We start from the raw sequence: 22,411 nt of genomic DNA on the forward strand, positions 1-22,411 counted from the left end.
ACTTTTCATCTTCTGTACGAACCATGTGGTAGTATAGGGTAGTATTATGTAGTATGAGGTAGTATGTGATAGTATGTGGTAGTATGGGGTAGTATGTGGTAGTATGGGTAGTATATGTGGTAGTATGGGGTAGTATGTGGTAGTATGGGGTAGTATGTGGTAGTATGGGTAGTAGTATGTATATGGTAGTATGGTAGTATGAGGGTATGGGTAGTATGTGGTAGTTTGAGGATATGTAGTAGTATGGGTAGAATGTGGTAGTATAGTATAGGGTAGTATTATGTAGTATGAAGTAGTGTATGTGATAGTATGTGGTAGTATGGGGTAGTATGTGGTAGTATGGGTAGTATATGTGGTAGTATGTGGTAGTATGTGTGGTAGTATGGGTAGTATGGGGTAGTATGGGGTAGTATGGTGGTAGTATGTGGTATAGTATGTGGTAGTATGGGGTAGTATGTGGTAGTATAGTGTGGTGTGGGTATGGGGTAGTATGTGGTAGTATGTGGTAGTGGTAGTATAAGTATGAATGTAGTAGTATAGTTTGTAGTATTATGTGGTAGTATGGGGTAGTATGTATAGTATGTGGTAGTTATGGGGTAGTATGTGGTAGTATGGGTAGTATATGGTAGTATGTGGTAGTATGGGGTAGTATGTGGTCAGTATGGGGTAGTATGTGGTAGTATGAGGTAGTATGTGGTAAGTGGGGGTAGTATTGGTAGTATGGGTAGTAGTGGGTGTAGTATATGTATGGGTAGTATGAGGGTGGTAGTATATATGTGGTAGTATGGGTATGTATTGTGTTGGTAGGGTAGTAGTATTAGAAAATATGTAGTAGTATGTGGGTAGTATGTATGTAGTATGGGTAGTATGGGTAGTATGTGGGTATATGTGGTAGTATGGGGTAGTATCTGGTAGTAGTATGTAGTATGTGGTAATGGAGTGGTAGTATGTGGGTAGTATGGGGTGTATGTTTGTAGTTGGGTAGTATGATGGGTAGTATGTGGTAGTATGAAAGGTAGTATGTGGTAGTATGTGGTAGTATGGTATGTGGTAGTATGGGGTAAGTAGTATGTGGTAGTATGGGGTAGTATGTGGTAGTATGGGGTCACAGTATAGTAGTATGGGGTAGTATGTGGTAGTATGGGGTAGTATGTTGTAGTATGGGTAGTATGTGTAGTTGTGTGTGTAGTAGTATGAGGTAGTATGGGGTAGTATGGGTAGTATATGTGGTAGTATGGGGTAGTATGTGGTAGTATGGGGTAGAATGTGGTAGTATGAGGTAGTATGTGGTAGTATGGGGTAGTATGTGGTAGTATATGGGGTAAAATGTGGTAGTATGAGGTAGTATGTGGTAGTATGTGAATCCAGTATGGGGAATGGAGTGTAGATGGTAGTATGGGCATTAGTATGAGGTAGTTTTGGTAGTATGGGGCCCCACCCCTATGTGGTAGTGTGGGTAGTATGTGGTAGTATGGTTTAGTATGTGGTAGTAGTATGGGTAGTATGTGGTAGTATGGGGTAGTATGTGGTAGTATGGGGAGTTAGGGTACCAAAGTATGGTAGTATGATCCAGTATGGGGGTAAGATGTGGTAGTATGTGGTATCTACTTGTTAAGTTATGTGGTAGTAGTGGTAGTATATGTGGTATAATGGTATGTTGTGGTAGTCCCCACTGATGTTTCACACCAAAATATGGTAGTCCATTCAAGGTAGTATGGGGTAGTATGATTTTAAAGTATAAATGGTAAGAAAGTATGTGGTAGTAGGGTAGTGGTAGTGTGGGTAGTATGAGGTAGTATGTGGTAGTATGGGGTAGTAGGGTAGTATGTGGTAGTATGGGGTAGTATATGTGGTAGTATGGGGTAGTATGGGGTAGTATGTGGTAGTATATGTGGTAGTATGGGGTAGTATGGGGTGGTAGTATGTGGTAGTATGAGGTAGTATGGGGTAGTATGTGGTAGTATGACACCAAATAGAATGTGGTCCATCCAAGTATGAAGGTAGAATGTAGGATTTTAAAGTAAATTAAGGAGTATTGGGTAGTTTTGGCCCCAGTATGTGGTAGGGGTATGGGCTATTTATGTGGTAGTATTGTCCTTCCCCAATGATGTTCACACCAAATATGGTGAGTATCCATCCAAGTATGAAAAGGTAGTAGTATATGAAAGTAAATTAAGAAAAGTATGGCTCTATTTGGGTATATGTAGGGGTACAAGGCTCATTGTATAAATATATGGTAGTATGGGGTAGTCACACCAAATATGTCAAGGAGTGAAGGGGGTCAATTTAAATTAAAATTAGAAACTTCTATGTCGCTATCCGTACCGTCCGCTCAGCCCCTAGAAGACCTAAATATGATTGTCCGCATCCCATTGCGGATCGCGTCAGGGGTCAATATGCATACATTAAAAAAATTGACCCAATCAAACGTTGAAGACACTTCATATTCGTCCTTGCCCAATGATGTTTATAGTGGATGAAAGAGCTCAGGGGTTGAGTGGCTTTTGTATAAAAGTCAAAAATGGCAGCACCTATGCACGATACACGATCTCAGTAATCTACAACTCCAAGAAAAGTCTTTGACAGCAAACAGTCACCTTTTTGTTAACTTGATGGCATCATCCTTTTCAACCAGACGGCGATAAATGTTCAAGGGACTGTGAGTCAGTGGTCAACACAGAAATTGTTAAAACTTAAAAAATGGGCCGAGGAAAGAGTTGCTTAACATCAGTAATCATTTCAATTTTTTCCTGCTAGTCATTTAACTGATGGAGGCTATCGCGACGAAAGTGGCACACTTACAAAATGCCAATCAGACAGATAGAAAGCTGCATCAGCTTACATCAACAAAATTTGACCCTGACAATCTACTTCTGGGGACAAGACATCGGAAACATATTTGGACAGTGTGGCCAGTTTGTTGGGCCAAATGAGTAGCCACCAGGATCCCAGCGGTTATGGAGAAGAAGTCGATTGTTGACGGACACCGGACGCCGGACGCAGGACGCTGCGGTATCCCATAACCTCACCTCGGTCCTTTGGACCAGTTGAGCTAAAAAGCTGCCAGGGAAACCAAAAGCCAAAAAAAATTGGCATTTGAAAGTGAAAAAGAAAACAAACTTCCAGATCCTGACCCCTGTAGTACTGAACACACAACCGAATATATGGTATAAAATCAGCATGTGTTCAATGGTTCTAATTTCAGTTCCAGTTATATTCTTTCAATTGACAAATTCAATCTATATTTCAATAATCCAAGTGGTATTATCAATTCCTTTTTAGTCCTGCATTTTGTTAATCGTGAATAAAACTTTAAAAAAATTGCATCAATAGTTTTTCATTCATGAAATGGTCATTTATGGAGTCTGTTCATTTACAACTTTAGAATGATAATTGATGTAAAGTGAAACTGATACATTATATATGTAATTTGGATTTGTCATGTCAAACATCAGTTGTTACATACAAAATGTACATGAACAGACTGAAAGTTATCCATCGTACAAACATACATGCATGCATTACATTACATTACAAGAAACAAATGAAAATTGTAGGTATTAAATCATTAATACAGTATTAATAAGATGGGATGTGGAAACCTAATCAGTTCTGGCGGTACCACCATCTTACATGTTCTGATTGACCAGGGGTCACTTTCATCCTCTGTCAGTTATTGGCTTTGTGCACTCATGCTTGGTATGCCAGACTAGGGGCAATGGGTCCTTTGGGCCCCCTTTGCTTGCCAATGTGTCACCTTGCTTCCTCTGACAGCTGCTGGCTAAATGACTTAGTACTGCATGTGGGGTGAGGGCCTGAGACCCTTATGGGATCCCTATGCTGGGGAGGTTTGGTGACGAGCCAATCACATTCTAGTTCTGGCACATTCTAGCCAATGACAGAGGTTGAAGGGCTATAGGTTACTGTGCTAGGACTTGTACAGTACAGTCTCCTGAGCACTGTGATGGTGTCTAGTCATCACCAGGTTCCAACACCTGTTCAATTTCTATACAGTTGGTGTTTCCTCATGGAACAAAATTGGAATGAGCTACAGATAAAAAGTGAAAGCAAACAGTCACCTTTTTATTAACTACGGCAGATAAGCATCATCTTGATCAACCAATATGTCAAGCTCAGATGAGGAGACTGTGAGTCGACTAGACACACCGGCAGACAAAGTAAGAAAATGGGCCGAGTTCAAACACCTTAACCAGAGATCTATTCAATGCCTGCTAGATCTAGGGTTTGACTGTATGGAGGCTATAGCTTTGTTGGGACCAGAAGACCTGGTAGACACTTATATGCCAATCGGCCAACGAAAGCTGCTGTTAAAAGCCGTGGCACAGACTTTTGTGAAGGCACCAGGAGCTACAGTCTGTGAGGGCAAAACCAGCCCAGTACGAGTGACACCATCAAGCACACATACAGATGCAGCCATGCAGTCAACACAGTCAATGCAGTCAACGCAGTCAACGGGTCCAGATCACCTAGACAGGCAACAATCTACTTCTGGGGACAAGACATCGGAGACATATTTGGACAGTGTGGCCAGTTTGTTGGGCCAAATGAGTAGCCACCAGGATCCCCCTCGATCCGCCAATGTGCAGGAATCAGCATCCTGGAGGGACCCACAAATATATTTACGAGCCGCAGCAACATCAGGTAAGGGTGCAGCCTATTTAGATATTGTTGACCATATAAATGTCAGGGGGGCTTATGTCTCTGAGGAGGTTCTGGGGTCAGCAGAAGGTATAGAAGGGGGGCAGTTAGTTTACAAGGCAGGTCCTTCGAAACCAAAGTTAGAAACGGTTTCACTCTCACAGTGGTCAGTCGCCAACCTGGCTATCCTGTACAAAATTAGTACAGAGCCAGGTCCTCTCCAAGGAGAAAGTGTTTGACTATTTGTCATACACCACTCGCGTGTACCAACTGTTGAACTGCTATGAGCAGTCGTCGGTGCGGTTTTTTGATAGAGAATACCACAGGCTACAGGCTGAGGACAGTTTCAGGTGGGGTACAAATATACCTCACCTTGAAACAGTTTATTTAAAGCCGAAACAACCCAGGTATAATCCTAGTTCTAGTTCAGCTGTTAGAAAAAAGGGGAAAAAACCTGAAGAGAAGGGAATATGTAGAAAGTACAATACTGTTTTAGGATGTGACAGGGCAGATTGTAGATATACTTGTTTAGTTGCTGGGTGTCATCAATCGCATCCCACCTGTGACCACAAATCGGATAAATAGCCATTAAAATGCCCCACCCATGGCCTGTCATATGAGGCCTGGGATGAACACCTCCCTTCAAATGATTTTGACAGAGGCTTTATTCTTCATGGTATTAAACAAGGTTTTGATATAATTGCTCCAGACTCATCCCCCCATGCATGTGAGGCTCCCAATCATCCCTCTGCCTCTATACACAGCCCCTTTTACACATTAGCCTCACAGCAAGTTCAGACAGAAATAGATAATGGTAATTACATCCCTATTTCTACTAAACCCCTTATCATTAGCCCTATGGGGGTCATCCCAAAAACATCTGGGGGAGTCAGACTTATCCATGACTGTAGCCGGCCACCAGGCCAGGCAGTTAATGACTACTGTACACAGCTGGACAAACAAAAATTTCAGTCCATAGACAGTGCAGTTGACATGCTGAGCCCAGGTTGTTATATGGCCAAAGTTGACCTTAAGTCTGCCTATAGATCTGTTGCTATCAGTAAACACAGCCAAATGGTTACAGGTCTCAAATGGACTTTCAATGGGGAATCCAAGTATTTCTATGACTCCAACTTGCCTTTTGGTGCAAAGGCTAGTCCGGGGATTTTTCATAGAATCACCCAAGCTATCCGTAGGATTATGTCCTATGCTGGATACCACAATGTAGTGGTATACTTAGATGATTTCTTCATCTGTGCAGATACCTAGGAGAATTGCTCCTCTATGCTAGCTTACCTGATTGGCCTGTTGAGAAAGCTAGGGTTTCTTATCAATTGGTCTAAGGTACATGGCCCGGCTCAGGTTATGACATTTTTGGGAGTAGAGATTGACTCCATCAACATGATGTTACAATTACCTTTGGAAAAGCTTGAGGCTCTTAGATCAAATATTCGTGATTTCCGTAATCACAAACGTGCTACTAAACGACAGTTACAGTCCATCGTTGGACAGCTGTCATGGGCTGCCACTGTTATCCGTGACGGAAGAGTATTTCTCCGTCGTTTGATTAACTCAATAGCAACACTCAAAAAGCCGGACCACAAAGTCAAGTTAGTGGGTCCCATGTTAGACGATATTGAATGGTGGGAGACAGGCCTATCCCTATTCAATGGTAAGTCATTATTACTCAATGACATCCCCTTCACAGCCCTTTATACAGATGCATGCTCTGTTGGGGGAGGGGGTCACTGCGGGGAGGATTGGTTCTATACAACCTGGTCTCAGGATTTCCCCCAGGCCATGTCATGGCATATTAATGAGGTGTCTTCTCACTTAGCCAACATTCTGAATTTTGAGGTATACAGGTAAGGTATTTTGTTGGCCAGGTGAGACTAGGTGTGAAAGATAGAACAATAGCAGATAATTACAGGTAAGGTTATAGACTGTTTCATAAAACTTCCAACTTTTACGGGTTTGTATGTTATGTTAAGAGAAAAAACGCTGGATATTTAAGTATTCATTTTTTATGAATATATATTAGAATGGATACAAAAAGTAATTTTATTTTGAACATAGCTACTACTACTTTTAAATACATTAGTTAAATAAATTTCATTTTTAATAAATATATATCAGAATGGACAAAAAAGTAATGACATTTTGAACATAGCTACTATTTTTTTAGTTATTTAATTCACAAATAAATATAAACCAGATGGATATTACAAGTAACTATATAGTGAGAATATAGCTACTATTTTAAAATTATTTCCACCTAAGTTCATCAGCAAGCAGCACTAGAAATGTTTTTCATCACATTTTTCACAGTGCATATTTTAATACATGTACAGTTCTTTACTACAAATGTAGTAAATGAGATAATATAAAATAAAAAAAATAAAAAAAACAAAACATTAAATTCTACATCTTTGGTAAAATAGAGAGAGAGACAGTAACAATTGTTGGTCTTAACCTAATTTTCTTCTTTCTAAAGCAAAAGAAATATATTTACCCAAATTATTTAATTCCTTTACATTTTGTGTATTTAATAATTGAATTTACTTTAACAAGCTAGGATTTCTGACATAATATGGTTTTATAAAATTTAAACTTCATACACCTTACATTTTATAACGAAATGGAATTCATTTTCAATATCATCATTACAAAATGAACATATTCTCTGATTCCTAGGTATATTCCTGTATCTTCCCCTCTCTATATGTCGGTTATCATGGACAGATAACCAACATTTAGATATGTTTCTCTTAACTTTAATGTCTAGAAAATTATTTGAATAAGGTTGACAAAAATAATATGTTTGTATGAATTTCCTTTAGATGAATCATTTATCAAACGTATACATTCCTGTCTAAAAAAGATCTTCTAATTTGAGTTTAAATCGATTAGAATCAGATTTAAGAAACTCAGGTGTAAAACTTGACATGTTGGCCAGGTAATACAGGTAAATTTCAGAATGTTGGCTAAGTGAGAATGAATCATTAATGAGAAGGAACTACTATCAGTTGTTGTAGCAGCCTAGCGTTGGGCCCCTTGTTGGGCTAACATGAAAATTTATGTTTTTAGTGATAACTCCACTACTGTAGCCAGCTTAAACAAGGGGACTTCCAAAAACCCTATACTCATGGGACTTATTCGTAATATGTTCTGGTTGTCTGTTCTATTCAACTTTCATATAGTGGCTATAGGCACATCAAAGGTGTCAACGATGGTATAGCTGACACCTTGTCACGGCTTCATGAGGCAGTACATTTACAACAGTTTTGTAACAGTTTTTATATGCCTGTACCAGTGCGTTATTTTCTGGACCATATGTCAGCTCCATCCTTTTTCTATATATCTGAACAGGTGCCCAGGGTCCTGCATCTTCATCCACCTTAATCAAGCACCTTGATGCTACAGTGGGGTTCCTTCGGGCAAGTAATTTTTCGAAGTCCACACAGAAGACTTACAGTACCTACCTGTCTTCCTACAGAAATTTTTGCATGCTAGTTGACATACCCTTAGTACCTTTATCTCCAGTTAACTTGGGTCGGTATATTGCTTTTTTGTCTGAACGTCTCTCTTTCTCCTCCATTCGACAGTATTTGTCAATCATCAGAGTTGTGCATCTAGAATCAGGCTTTCCTAACCCTCTGGACTCCTTTTACATTAGTACCATCTTGAAAGGAGCACGCAGGACCCTAGGTGACACTTGCACCCCTAAACTCCCCATTACCCTCGACATCTTGGAGAAAATATTCTCCAAGATTTGTCTGTCCTCATCCAAAGATATCACCTTTTGGTCAGCTTGCCTAGTGGCCTTCTTTTCCTTCTTCAGGAAATCCAACTTATTTATATCCAAGAATCAGGCTTTCAAGAAGGGTAAACATTTAAGTAGGCGTGACGTTCATCTCAAAAATCAGGGAACTATCCTTTCTGTCTCTTGGTCCAAAACCATTCAGTTTAAAGAACGTTGTCTTCTTATCCCCCTCCCTTATATCCCTGGGTCACCATTCTGCCCCACACAGGCCTTGACCTTGGCATTTGCCCTAACACCTGGTGCTGCCAAGGGGGGCCAGCTTTCGTTTACAGATCACATAGTGGTATAGAACCCTTTACATATGAATCCTTTTTGTCACAGCTTCAGGACACCCTGAGGGTATGTGGCATTAACCCAGCTAATTATTCAGGCCACAGCTTTCGTAGGGGTGGGGCTTCCTTTGCTTTAGAATGTGGTTTACCTGCTGACCTCATCCAGACTCAGGGGGATTGGCGCAGTGATGCCTATAAGCGTTATTTAGACCCCTCATTATCACTACGACTTAAAGTTGCCTCTACCCTTATAATATATTAAAACAAGAGATCCCAGAGGGATCTTGGCGCCCACCAAAGAATGATCTATGTCTGACAACAGAAAGAGGGATCTTTTCCCTGCTTTTCAAACTTTTACTACATACTATATATGAACCTTGAGAAAGATCCTTTCAGTACTTTCTGAGATATGTAGCAGTAACAAACTTCAATTATCAAAATTCAAGATGACTACCTGTCGATCATCTTGCTGACCGATCTGTCCCAAAATGCAATATGCACAACTAGGGTCGTAGGGGAACCTACATATGAAATTTGAGAAAGATTCCTTCAGTACTTTCTGGGAAATAGTGTTAACAAACTTTAACTATCAAAATCCAAGATGGCCGTCAGTCGGTCGGCCATCTTGTTGACTGATTGGTTCCAAAATGCAATATGCACAACTAGGGCCTAGGAGAACCAACATATGAAATTTGAGAAAGATCCCTTCAAAACTTTCTGAGAAATAGAGGTAACAAACTTTAACTATCAAAATCCAAGACGGACCACGGACGAAAGGCGATTTGAATAGCCCACCATCTGATGATGGTGGGCTAAAAATATTACCAAAGATAACTTACAAATAATATATTCAAATGTCATCAACAGTATAAGACAAAAGTATAAGACTGAAATGACTGTGTACATTTACCAGTTTAATCTTTAGTTCCTTAGGTAGAAACATGAACTTCTAACGGTTTTTGACAACTTGTAAGTTCATTGTTGTTTTACGCTAGCTAGTTTGTAGCACATATAGAAGTAAGTAGAAATGTTCCCGTTTTTATAAAGAAACGACTTCAAATTTTCAAATTTCTGCCATGAACCATCAATGGATTCAGATCCAATCTTTGTATTTACTATTAACCTGCTATTATTGCTTTATGTTGATGTATGATAATTAAATAGAATATGATATCATGTACAATTACATGTACATATTTCAGCATGATATACATAATCTATATGTGCTACATTTATATCGTTTATTTTTTACTAACAGATTTTTCCTTTTTCAGACTGGTAAGAGGTTATATGCGTTGTTGTTGATATTAGTTTAGTTTCTCTCGCTTTCATTGAGATTTCTGATAATTTTTAATAATCTAATTTCTACAGCAGATATCAATGGGGTTTCCTAAAATTGTTATGGATTGAAAAAAAGTTGACTGCTCCTTAAGTCAGCTCCAAATGTTCTACAATATAATCTAACAGTTCAACAGAATTATACAGTATGTCAGGAAAGCGAGGGATGTAAATTGTTTCAAATTGCTTGCTATAGATTTAGTTTATTTTCAGGAATGCTGTTTCTCGTTCTGAAATGATACATTTAATGTAAAGTGTACAACACAAGGTAAGTTATACAAATATGTGAAATCATAGGTTGACGATAATTTTACAGTAATTATTACATTTAATTCTGTTGATATGTCTTTTCACACCTAGACTTTGCAGGCTATATACATGTATTCACATTTGATATATGGTTTGACCTACATGTAGCTACAGTTACAGAGGCAGTGACTGGTCACATATTGAAACCATGTGCTTTTTACTAATAGGAAAGAAAACAATATCTGTCTCTCTCTGTCTGAGATACTACACTGTAATGAAGTTAATGGATCTAAATCAATTAAATACTATTGATATTCATCTCCAAGTCATACAACTGTGATGTTACTTTCAGAATAAGCTATTTATAGTTAAGAGTTATGCGTTCTGTCTTTGTGTAATAATTCTGAATAATCCTGTTTTTAAAAGCTATGACTCCTTTTGAAATATGAAGATGATATTAATTGTAATCAATATTTTGTAGGTATCTGTATCATATCCAAGTGGTAACAAAACTATGAAGATCACTGACCCGAATCATCAGAAAATTTGCAAGGCTTTAGTTAGAGGCACTAATGTTGATAAGATCATATTAGACAGTGTATGTAATCCATCAAACATGGTAAATGTTGTCAATCGTGTAGCCAAAGTTATTGAAGAAGAAGCTGCTGAGGTTTGTAGACGAGGATCTCCTACAATATTGAGAAAAAAACAATATGAAGACTTTTTCAATTTCACATGGGACAAGTTTAATGATGAGATTAAGATCAGTTGTCCATCAATGTCGACTATCATTTCATCAGTTGTGTCCAACATACCACAGCCCATCAACAGTAAACCGTTTAGGCACATAATGATGACTGCAGCATTGGGATTACATGGGAGAAGTCAGGAAATGTCAGTAGTCCAATACATGACAGGATTTGTTCTCAGCCATGGAGGTTGCACTAAGTTGGTAATTAGTTTTGTAAATATTTACTCATGTTGTGTACAAGCAAATACAACACACAGAGGATATTATTATAACTAGATTGAGAGAAACAAAATGCAAAAGGCAGTCAATACATTGAAGAAAGTCAGAAAAAAATTAAGTGCTTGTGAAGTATCTTAAGAAATTTAGAAACAATCATATGGAAAGTGCATTAATTACCTTTATTGTATATAAGAATATCATTCAAATTTGTGCAAAATCAAAGTTATTTATTGGAAACTTATTGCTAATATTTGTACGTAGATGCTGTGTATAAATCAGAGGTATTTATTTTAATTATGGAATTAACAGCTCAAATTTTGTGTTATAATTATTCTTTAATATGATAGTGTTCATGCTGTGTATATGTACATCTGTTTATATTTCTCAGGATATTGAAAGATTATCCCACATTGGATTAAGTGTTCATCCTGAAACCATAAGCAGAACATTAGCCTCATGGCAAAATGAAATTGACGCAGAGGTATTGACCATCAAGAAAAGTTGGGAAGAAGGTGGATCAAGAAAATACCAATTAATAGGGGACAACTGGGACAAGAATATCCTCCCTTCCTACCGAACGTCTGACAGAAAAACTGAGTCATTACATCTGTTCAACATGTATGCCCTGGCTGACAGAGTACCGTCTCCAGTGATAACAGAACATCTTTCTCAGCTTGACATTTCAAACTTGGACACTCTTACTTTTATTCCATCTATTGAGGAGCAGGAGGTGTTGATGAATGAATTAGTGTTCTCATTTGCAAGATCCATCATTGAAAATTCAACTCAGCTGGGACCCCATTTCAGGAGGATTTATCCTGAACATCTGAAACACAAGTATTCAGAATTCGCAGGCATAAAAACTTCACAGGTAGCTTCCCTTTCTAATGAATTGTCATCTGTAACCTTCATTTATGGACAGTAACATGATTCATATAGAAATGTTGAAATCAATATTTTATAAATCTGGACAAATGTGCATTCTTATAAATATTGTGTTATCATTTCTTATGAATTAAACCAACTCATGATGGAATTTTAATTATTTACTATTAGCCATGGAATTGTGATTCATGTATAACTGGAACTCAAACTTAGAGGGTGGGGGGTCGGGTAATGTAGTGGTTAAGCTGCTCGCCTTTCACCTAGACAGTCGGGATTCAGCTGCCCAATCACATGGGTTTTCTCCGGGCACTCCGGTTTCCTCCCACACTAAGGCCCCTTGCGCGCTTACATCCATCCCATAGGGAGTGATTTACATAAGTTGTATAACTTATTTCTCAATAGATGTAAAATAAATAAAGTTTATATTTTAAACTTAAAGACTTCAACAAATATATTGCATTCCTTTTTTTTTCAAAAATATTATTTTATTCAGTTATACATTTAAATAACAATACATTTCCCATTCGCATATCTAGTGCTCTCATTCAATTTCCATATTTGTTATATTTTAGATCAAATTTATCTCACTCTTCTCTCTTACCTAATAACAGATGTATTAAGAATTTGCGCTTGCATACATTTCAATCATTCGTCTCATCCACTCAAAAAAAAATCATATTCAATGAAGTTAATTTAATTAATTTCCACAACAATTTTAAAGTATATCAAGGGAGACAACTCTTACATAAAATAGTCAGAAGGGAGACTTTCATTCCGTTTCATTCTAATATTCCGGGGAAAAAACCAAACACATTTACTCATAAGGAACACCATATTCACCTTAACTTGCACCAGTCTCTGCATCTTTCATACAGCTATATTCAACATTCACACATAATAACAATACTTATTGTTACAGTAATACTGCATAGTAAGTTGGATTGTTTGTGTAATTAAACAATAATAATGATGATAAATATAGAAGGACATAAAATCATTATTTGAAGGATATTTTATAATAATAATGATAATAATTACAGGAGGACACATAAAATCATTATTTGAAGGATATTTTATAATAATAATGATAATAATTACAGGAGGACACATAAAATCATTCTTTGAATGACATTTTGGTAAAAATATATAAAAAGACATACTGAGTATAGAAAGGGAAAACCTTTCAAAAATTAGAGTTTATTGTCCTATTCTGAAAGAAAAAAATTGTGCAAAATTTACAGTATGATATATTGAATAAGAATTTGGTGCATTGGCAAATATATGAAGAAAAAGAAGGCTTACATGGAAAAAATCAGTGGTCCGCAGTCGTTTCCGGTTCATTGCATCCCATTAAGTTACAGTTCCTAACTTTTTTAATGTTTTTTAATGAATTTTGTTTCTTTTCATTTTTAGTACTCCTTGGGATTATTTGACACAAATGAGAACAAGACGAATGAGGTGATCCAGTTGCTGAAACTGTTGACAGAGAGATATGTACCATGCAAGGATGGAAAAATGGTAGAACCTGTATTCCTTGGAGGTAAATAGTACATGCATTTATGGTACACATGCATAGTCAAACCTTTTATCAATAAGGTTAACATAGTATTTTGATTACAGTGTTTGCCAGACATCTTATATGATTTTTTGCAATATTTATTTTAAAATGGTTATTATACTTCAGAAAATATTATGTTCTATTGTCTTATAACTTCAATCTAATATGTATTATTTAATACCAATAGTACATGTTTAGGAGTGGAAATACTTGTGATTTTAGGTGATCGTTTAACAGATGAACGAGTCCAGAGTGCTCAAAATGCAATGAGGACAGCTGAAACAGATCTTGAAAGGCTAGAAGGTTTTATATCCAAAACTGAAGATTTCCATCGCTTCATGAACTTTCTGGAGGTAGAAATTTCATCAAAGTAATTAAATGTCAGACTAATTTCCAAATCACCAAGGTGCTGTTTGACAGAAAATTTTAACAAACATTACACATGAGTAGTAATTAAATCTTCTATTTTAGACCGTCCATTGACATCAAAATTTTAATTCCAATTATATTGGTTGTTATATAATTTAGCAAATATGCAGTACACATAACTCCTACAAGTACAGATAGTGGAATAGCTGAATAGCAAAACAAACATAATCTTTTTGAAGAAGTCATTTTATTTTTTTTAATCAATCTCTACTTATTTTCATGCAATCCACAAGCTAACCTTTAACACAGGGAGCGGGAATGATGAAGGCACAGTGTTCTATTTCCGTACCATTCTCAACATGAGAAATGTTAAAGGAGAGGTGAACAAGGACATAGTCATTCAGATCCCCCGCCAATGGAGATATCAAAGCTGAAGTAAGTTTGATTGTGGAGACTTATGTGTATGAAAAAAAAACAGGAAAAAGGAAGTTGAGCTTAAGAAAGATGGAGTATAATTCAAGTAGAGCGGGGCAAAAATTGAAAACCTAAAAATAGCAAAAGGTACTACTTGACCATAAAAAGAATGTGTCTATGAAGTTTCGTGGAAATATCTCTGCTGGTTTTAGAGTTATGCTCCGGAAATGAACCTGTTACAAAAATATGATATTTTCAGCAATGTTTCTATGGTTACAGAAAAAAGCACAAAAAGTAAAACCTAAAAATAGCAAAAGGCACTACTAGACCATAAGAACAATGTGTCTATGAAGTTTCATGGAAATATCTCTGCTGGTTTTAGAGTTGTGCTCTGGAAACGATTCTTACACAAAAATCTGCCATTTTCAGCAATGTTTCCATGGTTACAGAAAAAAGTACAAAAAGTGAAAACCTTAAAATAGCAAAAGGCACTACTAGACCATAAGACCAATGTGTGTATGAAGTTTAGTGGAAATATCTCTTTTGGTTTTAGAGTTATGCTCTGGAAACGAACCTTGTACAAAAATATGATATTTTCAGCAATGTTTCCATGGTTACGGAAAAAATGCAAAAAATGAAAACCTAAAAATAGCAAAAGGCACTACTCGACCATAAGACCAATGTGTGTAAGAAGTTTTGTGGAAATATCTCTACTGGTTTTAGAGTTATGCTCCGGAAACCATTCGTACGGACAGACAGACGGACGGACGGAAAGACGGTACCCATTTGTATATCCCCCGCCAACTTCGTTGGGCGGGGGATAAAAACAGCTACAGGCCATACAAATTGTTGTACTACACAATACTGGATGGACTATGCTTAGTAATGTTCTACCATCACTTTCGTATCAATGATCTGGAGGAAAATATTCCTCTTCCTGACAACTTCAGTGATTCTACAGATCAAGAAAAGATCATTTGGCTCAACAACATTTCCAGGGAAATCCTTCAAACATTCTTCTTTGAAAATTCACCCGACATGCTAAGTTCCGTTAGAGAGGTGTTAGCGGATCCAGACCATCTAGAAAACTACTGGACTTCTACCATCCAGAACAACCGTTCAAAGTGTCATTTCTGTGACAAAACGTATGCCAGAATTGGTTCACTGAAAGCACATGAGGCCAAATTCCACAACTCCAAGATGGATAGAGCTAAACCAAAGACACAAAAATCAAAAGATGAACTTTTCAACTACATCTTGATGCTTTTCAAGCTGGTTATGCTCCATAAAAATCTGGATTCAGCAGTAGATATGGGAGATGGTGAGCGCTCTATACGCTCCGCTAAGTACGAGTTACCAATATATAACAAGACAAATAAGACCAAATATGTTATTGGATCAATTCATCTCACAGCATTAACCTCTGGAGTTTTACCCTATGACCAAAGTGAGAGACTTGTTGCAAATAGGTTTGTAAATGTCCAAGGAGGCAAAAACAACAACATTGCATGTGATGAATACATTGAAATGATGAATAGAGATAGCAAGAACATGTGTAGAGGCAACCAAACCAAAAACAGCATTATCAGACATTCAAAGGAATATCCAATTCTAATGAAATTCATGAAACAATTTGATACGATGAATGCTTCCAGGAAACGCAAAGGATTTCATCACTTGCCATCCTATCAAGAAGATGTGAAAAAAGTTGCAAAAATACTCATTAGCAAAGGAGTTCTTACTGAAACACCAGGACGACAGTTGAAATGCCGATCTCTCTGCACCGAAAGAGACTTGTATTCGACTTCCGTGACTGGCCTTTCCACAATGATACATAGACACAAGCCAACTATTCCTGTGAGAAGACTGCGCAATAGTCATGTCTAGATAAGACATGTCATGGTCAATTTGAACTGTGTAACACGGCGGGTTGTGGAACAATATGAAAAGCCTGTCACTTCAATGAAGTTAACTTCTTACTTCTTTGAAAATGTGCTATCCTGATGAAAGACATGCGAGTCAATTGCTGTTATTCTTTTCATCTGTATATATATCAGTCTTGCTAAATTTAAGATCATGAGTACATGTATATGTCATAACAAAATTTTTAAATTAAGATGTTTTAATACGTGTACTTCAGTAGGTTTTTTCTCAACAGAGAAGATATGCTTTAATCTAGTTCTTACACAAATAGGCTTAAATAGCCTTAGGAAATATTCCAACAAAACTTGCATTGCCAAGTTTGCCTTAGTAAAACTTTCAAAATTATCTTTGTTTTAATACAACATATATTATGATGTATTCATTCTGCCAGTAAGACTTAGCCATAAATCATGATGAAGAAAAAGTAGGTAAACATTATTTTGAAAAAGATACTGTCGACTGGAGACCATTTTACATAATAAAACTACCAATACTAGTACTGGTATTATAGTTGTTTATCCTTTAAAAAAAACATCAACACATCTTCAGAACCCCAAGATTATTTAACCATGTGAGCATTTAGAAACAGAATGTTGAATCAATACTGAGTCAGTTGTCTTACCAGTAATTGTAATTATCAGATTTTCATTTCCTTTCATTGTTATCAAACATGTTTGGCCAATTTTGGTAGGAGACTCTTGTATCTGAATGCTCAATAGTTAAATAGTTACTTGATGTAGGTTGATAGTTTTACTCTGGATTCTTCCATTCTCCACTTGAAGATATTGCGCACACAAAATTGATTGTCAATGCTTACACTGTATCACACATAAAATGAAATGAAAAAAGATTTTCAATGACAATTTGTGACATATTTTATTCAGTGTTTCCATCATAAGAAGTTAAAAGCTATCTATTTGGTACTTTAAATTTATCTTGATATTTAGCTTTGAATTGAGTAAATTTTTCCTGATGTTTTTATTTGCAACTGCTGTGTCTTACAAGTATGTTTCCAAAATCCTACATTTTACATGAACAGCTTTGATCATAATACCCATGTGCAGCATTATTACATTAATCAATAATTATATTTCCACTACACACCTTGGACTCGATTGAACCTACCAGATTTAAGTTAACTCTTAAATTTATTCATTTTCCAATGATTTTTATACATATTATGATACAGTCTATCTATTTAACATTAAATCTTCTATGTCACTCCCGATGGAATGTCCACTCTTGAAAGACCTACATAAAAGATCCAATTTTAATTTAATTGATCAATAACAAGCTTAAGTCAGCATTTGAAAATCCTAAGACGTTACATATATTACCTCCACTTCTTTAAAGTACTATTTGAAAAATTCGCATACATTGGCATGTGATTTTCCTGAAAATAATTATCGGTACAAAAAATATTATTAGGTTACACAGATATACATTTGCACACTTCATTATATTCTATGCTAGACTTGCACAAGTTCCTATAAAGGATATAGAACATCCTGACTAGGTCAAATACCAGAATATCGATCTAGAATAGACTAAATAATATGGTGCCCAATATAATGAAATAATTTCCAATGAACTTATTATTTTATTATATAATTAGCAGTACTTAGATTTTAATCTTACCCGGGTAAGTTTATATACTCTATTAATGTGTACACTTTAATTTGAGCTTTCATACACAGTTCATGGTTCAAATATCAGTTACTTGATGGAAGGCAATACCAACACTAATTTATGTTATTTCAACTTATTTGTTCTCACAAAAATAGTGGTCTAATATCATATATTAGTTTTAAAGCACTCATAGTCCTACTATATGCAATGGAATAAGACTGATCACATATACACTGTCCAGCATATGTAATATGCATCTCTTTTTGTACTTGTTTTAATTCTCAGCATCTATTCAAATCTGTACATACTTGGTATGGTTATAAGTCTGTTTTGTGTCATTCTTTGAAAATTCAGTATTAATTGCTAATGTAATGTTTTAATTGATATTGGATGTTATACTATATAATGGTCCATCCAATATATGATTGAATATATGTGTGTATATATGTATATACAGCTCTCTCCTATTTTTCTGATGCAATTATTAATATTTAATGAAATTCTTCTAAAAATACTTCGGGTTTTATGAGCTCACGATATATTTATATACCCAATAACTAACCAAAAATTTCCTTTACTACTCATGATAGCAATTGTTCAATGCAAATTATTGACTTGCATAATATAATACATATTCACCGTTAGACGTGGTGCAATCTTCCTAAAGTACGTCTCATATAATTCGCAAATGTTGAGTATGCATGTACATGTACATAAAGACTGTATTTCAGTAATAGAAATACAAATGTATATAAGTTGACTAATCACTAAACTCTATAAATTAATTGCTGTGTCAGCTGAGAATATCTCAACATTTAATGTTTTCATACAACGTATTTGCAGTATACATCTTTACATGTATGGCGTATTTTATGTAGGTAAATGTATTAGAAGCAGCCAGAATTATTACAGGACTTAGGTCTGGAACATCTCACAATAAACTTTATACAGAACTTGGATGGGAAACACTATCAGTAAGAAGACACAAACACAAACTAATAATGATGTACAAAATAATGCATGGCCTATCACCACAATACTTACAAGATATCCTAAATCCTTTCAATAACATTAACAATCAAAACAATAATGGCTATGCTCTCAGACAAACAAGAATATTTAATCCCCCAATATGCAGAACTAATAATTATTTTGATAGTTTCATCCCACTAATGTGTCGCACTATAAACACTTCTGATAACAATCTCTTTAACTCTCCTTCTCTCTCAGCCTTTAAACACCAACTTAATAAAGATGTCCCAGTTGTAATTGAATCGACCCAAATTTTTAAAACAGAAGGTGATAGAAGAGCTAATATTATTCTTTGTCAACTTAGAAATTTGTGTAGTAATCTTAATTCCCACCTATATACTGACCATTTATCTGATGATACATCTTGTGCTTGTTCTTTTGAAAATGAAACTATATCCCACTATTTTCTCGAATGCCCTTTATATGACCAACATAGACTTTCCCTGTTCACCTCCATTAGTAGTTATGCAAATCATAACCATATTGATATCAATATTCTTCTACAAGGCTGTCCTGACTGTGATAAAACTATAAACAGACAGTTACTTCATGATGTTCACCTATATATAGGTAAATTTAGACGTTTTAATCTCTATATGATTTAATTATATAAATTAGCCGTGACATAAGTTCTTGAAATAAGCTTATGAAATTTAACACCTTCCTGTTCGGGTGTTTTTGATCTGCTAAATAAGTGAGATTAGCACTTTTTTGTATATCTTATATTCCAAACGTTGGCTGCATAGAACCATAAAGTGTTATGCATCATTGATTAGTATATCACCTGAATTTCATTTTCCTAAATATAGTTTTCACCTTTGACCTTTATGTTAGTAAAGGTCAAAGGTCAAAGATCACCAAAATCACCTTTTTATTGAAAAAAAAATCACCATTTTACTTTTCTGGATCATTTACCGGGCGGAACAACAACACAAACTGTATATTTGAAGATTCAATGTAATCTACAGATAATTCTGAAGATAATCCTATGAGATAGCCCATTAATTACGATCAACAAAGTTTTGGCAAAGAGATTATCAGTGTGACCTTTGAAGAAAATATCAGCTAAAATGACAATATTGGCAGCAAAATCATGTATTGATTAAGTAAGTAGTTACACATAACATAGTAAAACCTTGAATTGATAAAGATATGAGTTACCTACGGTAATTGAAAAATCAAAGTAGTATAAAGATTAAAATACATGTATATAATATTAATATTATTATATATGTACATCGGCAAGACACAAGGGAGGTAATTCATATTCTTGCACACTACTCATTGTTTTGGAGGAAACGTTTGCATTTACTCCCAATTTGTCATGAACTTGGAACATGAAAGATGGTGTAACATCTTCGTCGCAAGACTTTGTTTCCATTCATATTACAGAGATGACATGTTTATTTTTACAAGTCGACATAAAATGTATATAGTATATACATGTATATATTAAAACGGGAGATTACTTTTGGTATTAATTGAGAAGCAGAAGCAATAAAAGTTTTGTTGTAAGAACATTTTAATCCCGTGGGAACGTTGGAGATCTATGGTTACGACCAATTGTTATGTATATGTTTGCATGAGTATACACTTCAACATATATCATAAAATAAGCATTGTCAAAGCATTGCTGAATAGTATGTAGGTTTAACTCATGCATACTACTAGAGTGGATCCAGGAATGACGGTATTTACTGGTTTTTTTTAGCCCACCATCTGATGATATTGAAATCGCCTTTCGTCCGTGGTCCGTCTTTGCTTCCTTCCGTCCGTCCGTCAGTTAACCATTCTTGTTACCGCTATTTCTCAGAAAGATCTAAGGGATCTTCTTTCAAATTTCATATGTAGGTTTCCCTAGGGCCCTAGCTGTGCATATTGCATTTTGGGACCGAACGGTCGCCATCTTGGATTTTGATATCGAAAAGCAGCGAAAAAGATCCCTCTGCCATATGTCAGACAAAGACCATTTTTTGTGGGCGGCGAGATCCCTCTAGGACCATTTGTTTCTTTGTAGGAAAGGAAAACACGTGATTAAACAGTACCGACATTCTGATAACCAGTACCTATACATATGTATAGCCTAAGTTGACATCTTTGTGACCGACAGGTTTCTTATTATTGTGGTAAGAGCGAGATAATGCACGACCAGAACCGTTTCAAACCCGGGACCATCCGAACTCTTCCCGGATGCTCTACCAATTGAGTTGCTTGGTTGTCGGCTATCGATCTGATCCAGAACCATTACATTAGTATTATCTCCTTCCTTTTCACTCATCGCCCCTCAAAGATTCAACATACTAACCGGGTTTTTTTTATATTCGCCTTTTTAGATTCCGAGACACTCCAAACACTATCCTGATGCTCTACCAATTCAATTGAGCTATATAAATAATATATATTTCAAACAGATGAGCCGAAGCTCAGCATAATAGAAAGCCGGAGCAAATGGAAAAAAATACTCTTGTGTTATTGATTAAGAGGGAAAACATTCTTTTTATGCCATGATATATATATGATAAGCAACTAAGTCAGGTTCTGATTTTCTGTACATATATGAATTTGACTCAAATTCAATTCAAATCACTACATTTACGAATTAGTATCAATCAAGTGTTGTATTCATCTAGATCCAAGAGAAAACCGTATGTTTAAGAAAATAGCCGCTGCCCTTTGGTCAGTTCCTTAGAGCTGTGTAACCATTTATAATCACATGTACACATTAAACATTAAATCGTTTTATTTACTGTTAACCGTTTTCATATGGATGTTGTCGATCAATTGTGAGAAGCATTGTTGTAAATGATATCTATAAATATAAACCAAACTCTTTATATATTTCATTACAGGCTGTTATTGCAAAAATGATTTGTAATCTGTTTTCTTTTTTTTAAAAACTATGTAGCAGAGTCATCCATGATATCTCTTTCTCCGACATCCTTTCAGTTTTCATTTGGTTGTGTGTAAAATAGTGGAAATGACAGATCTGACTTGTAATCAGTATGACTTAATTATATGTTTATGGAGTTATGAACCACAAGATTTCTAGTATATAATCTATATTTTACATATGAACCACAAGACCACAGGGACCTGACAAGAACATTTTAACCAACAGTATACATATATATATTATAGATACTATAATATGTATGTACAGTTGGTTAAACATTTTCGTGCCAGGTCCCTGTGCACAAGACTACATTTTTTATACTGATTCTGATACTAGAGTCAACATTTTAAAGCAAACAGATTAAGAGAGCATTATAATGTATATGCATATGAACAAT

General features: G+C 35.8%; 2 protein-coding genes and 1 pseudogene across 5 annotated transcripts in view; 2 read left to right on the forward strand and 1 right to left on the reverse strand.

Annotated features, from left to right (window-relative positions):
* Positions 1–22,411, reverse strand: part of LOC138331040 (aspartate--tRNA ligase, mitochondrial-like) — a 669,399-nt gene that overhangs the window by 119,524 nt on the left and 527,464 nt on the right. The window lies entirely within an intron of this gene.
* On the forward strand, positions 6,025–9,136 carry LOC138330799 (integrase/recombinase xerD homolog; annotated as a pseudogene).
* Positions 10,550–16,604, forward strand: LOC138330997 (uncharacterized). Its single transcript, XM_069278459.1, has 7 exons — positions 10,550–10,612; positions 10,823–11,293; positions 11,700–12,182; positions 13,610–13,736; positions 13,977–14,107; positions 14,405–14,505; positions 15,359–16,604. Exons 1-7 carry the CDS (start codon positions 10,550–10,552, stop codon positions 16,422–16,424), a joined length of 2,442 nt encoding a protein of 813 aa, XP_069134560.1. The 3' UTR covers positions 16,425–16,604.

This window comes from Argopecten irradians, chromosome 9, assembly GCF_041381155.1.
Source record: "Argopecten irradians isolate NY chromosome 9, Ai_NY, whole genome shotgun sequence".
In the NCBI taxonomy this organism is placed as follows: Eukaryota; Metazoa; Mollusca; class Bivalvia; order Pectinida; family Pectinidae; genus Argopecten; species Argopecten irradians.

Coding starts and splice junctions, on each gene's coding strand:
- LOC138330997 (XM_069278459.1), top strand. CDS start 10,550: ATGTGCTTTTTACTAATAGGAAAGAAAACAATATCTGTCTCTCTCTGT. Junction 13,737..13,976: donor AGAACCTGTATTCCTTGGAG/GTAAATAGTACA, acceptor TTGTGATTTTAG/GTGATCGTTTAACAGATGAA. Junction 14,108..14,404: donor GCTTCATGAACTTTCTGGAG/GTAGAAATTTCA, acceptor ACTTATTTTCAT/GCAATCCACAAGCTAACCTT.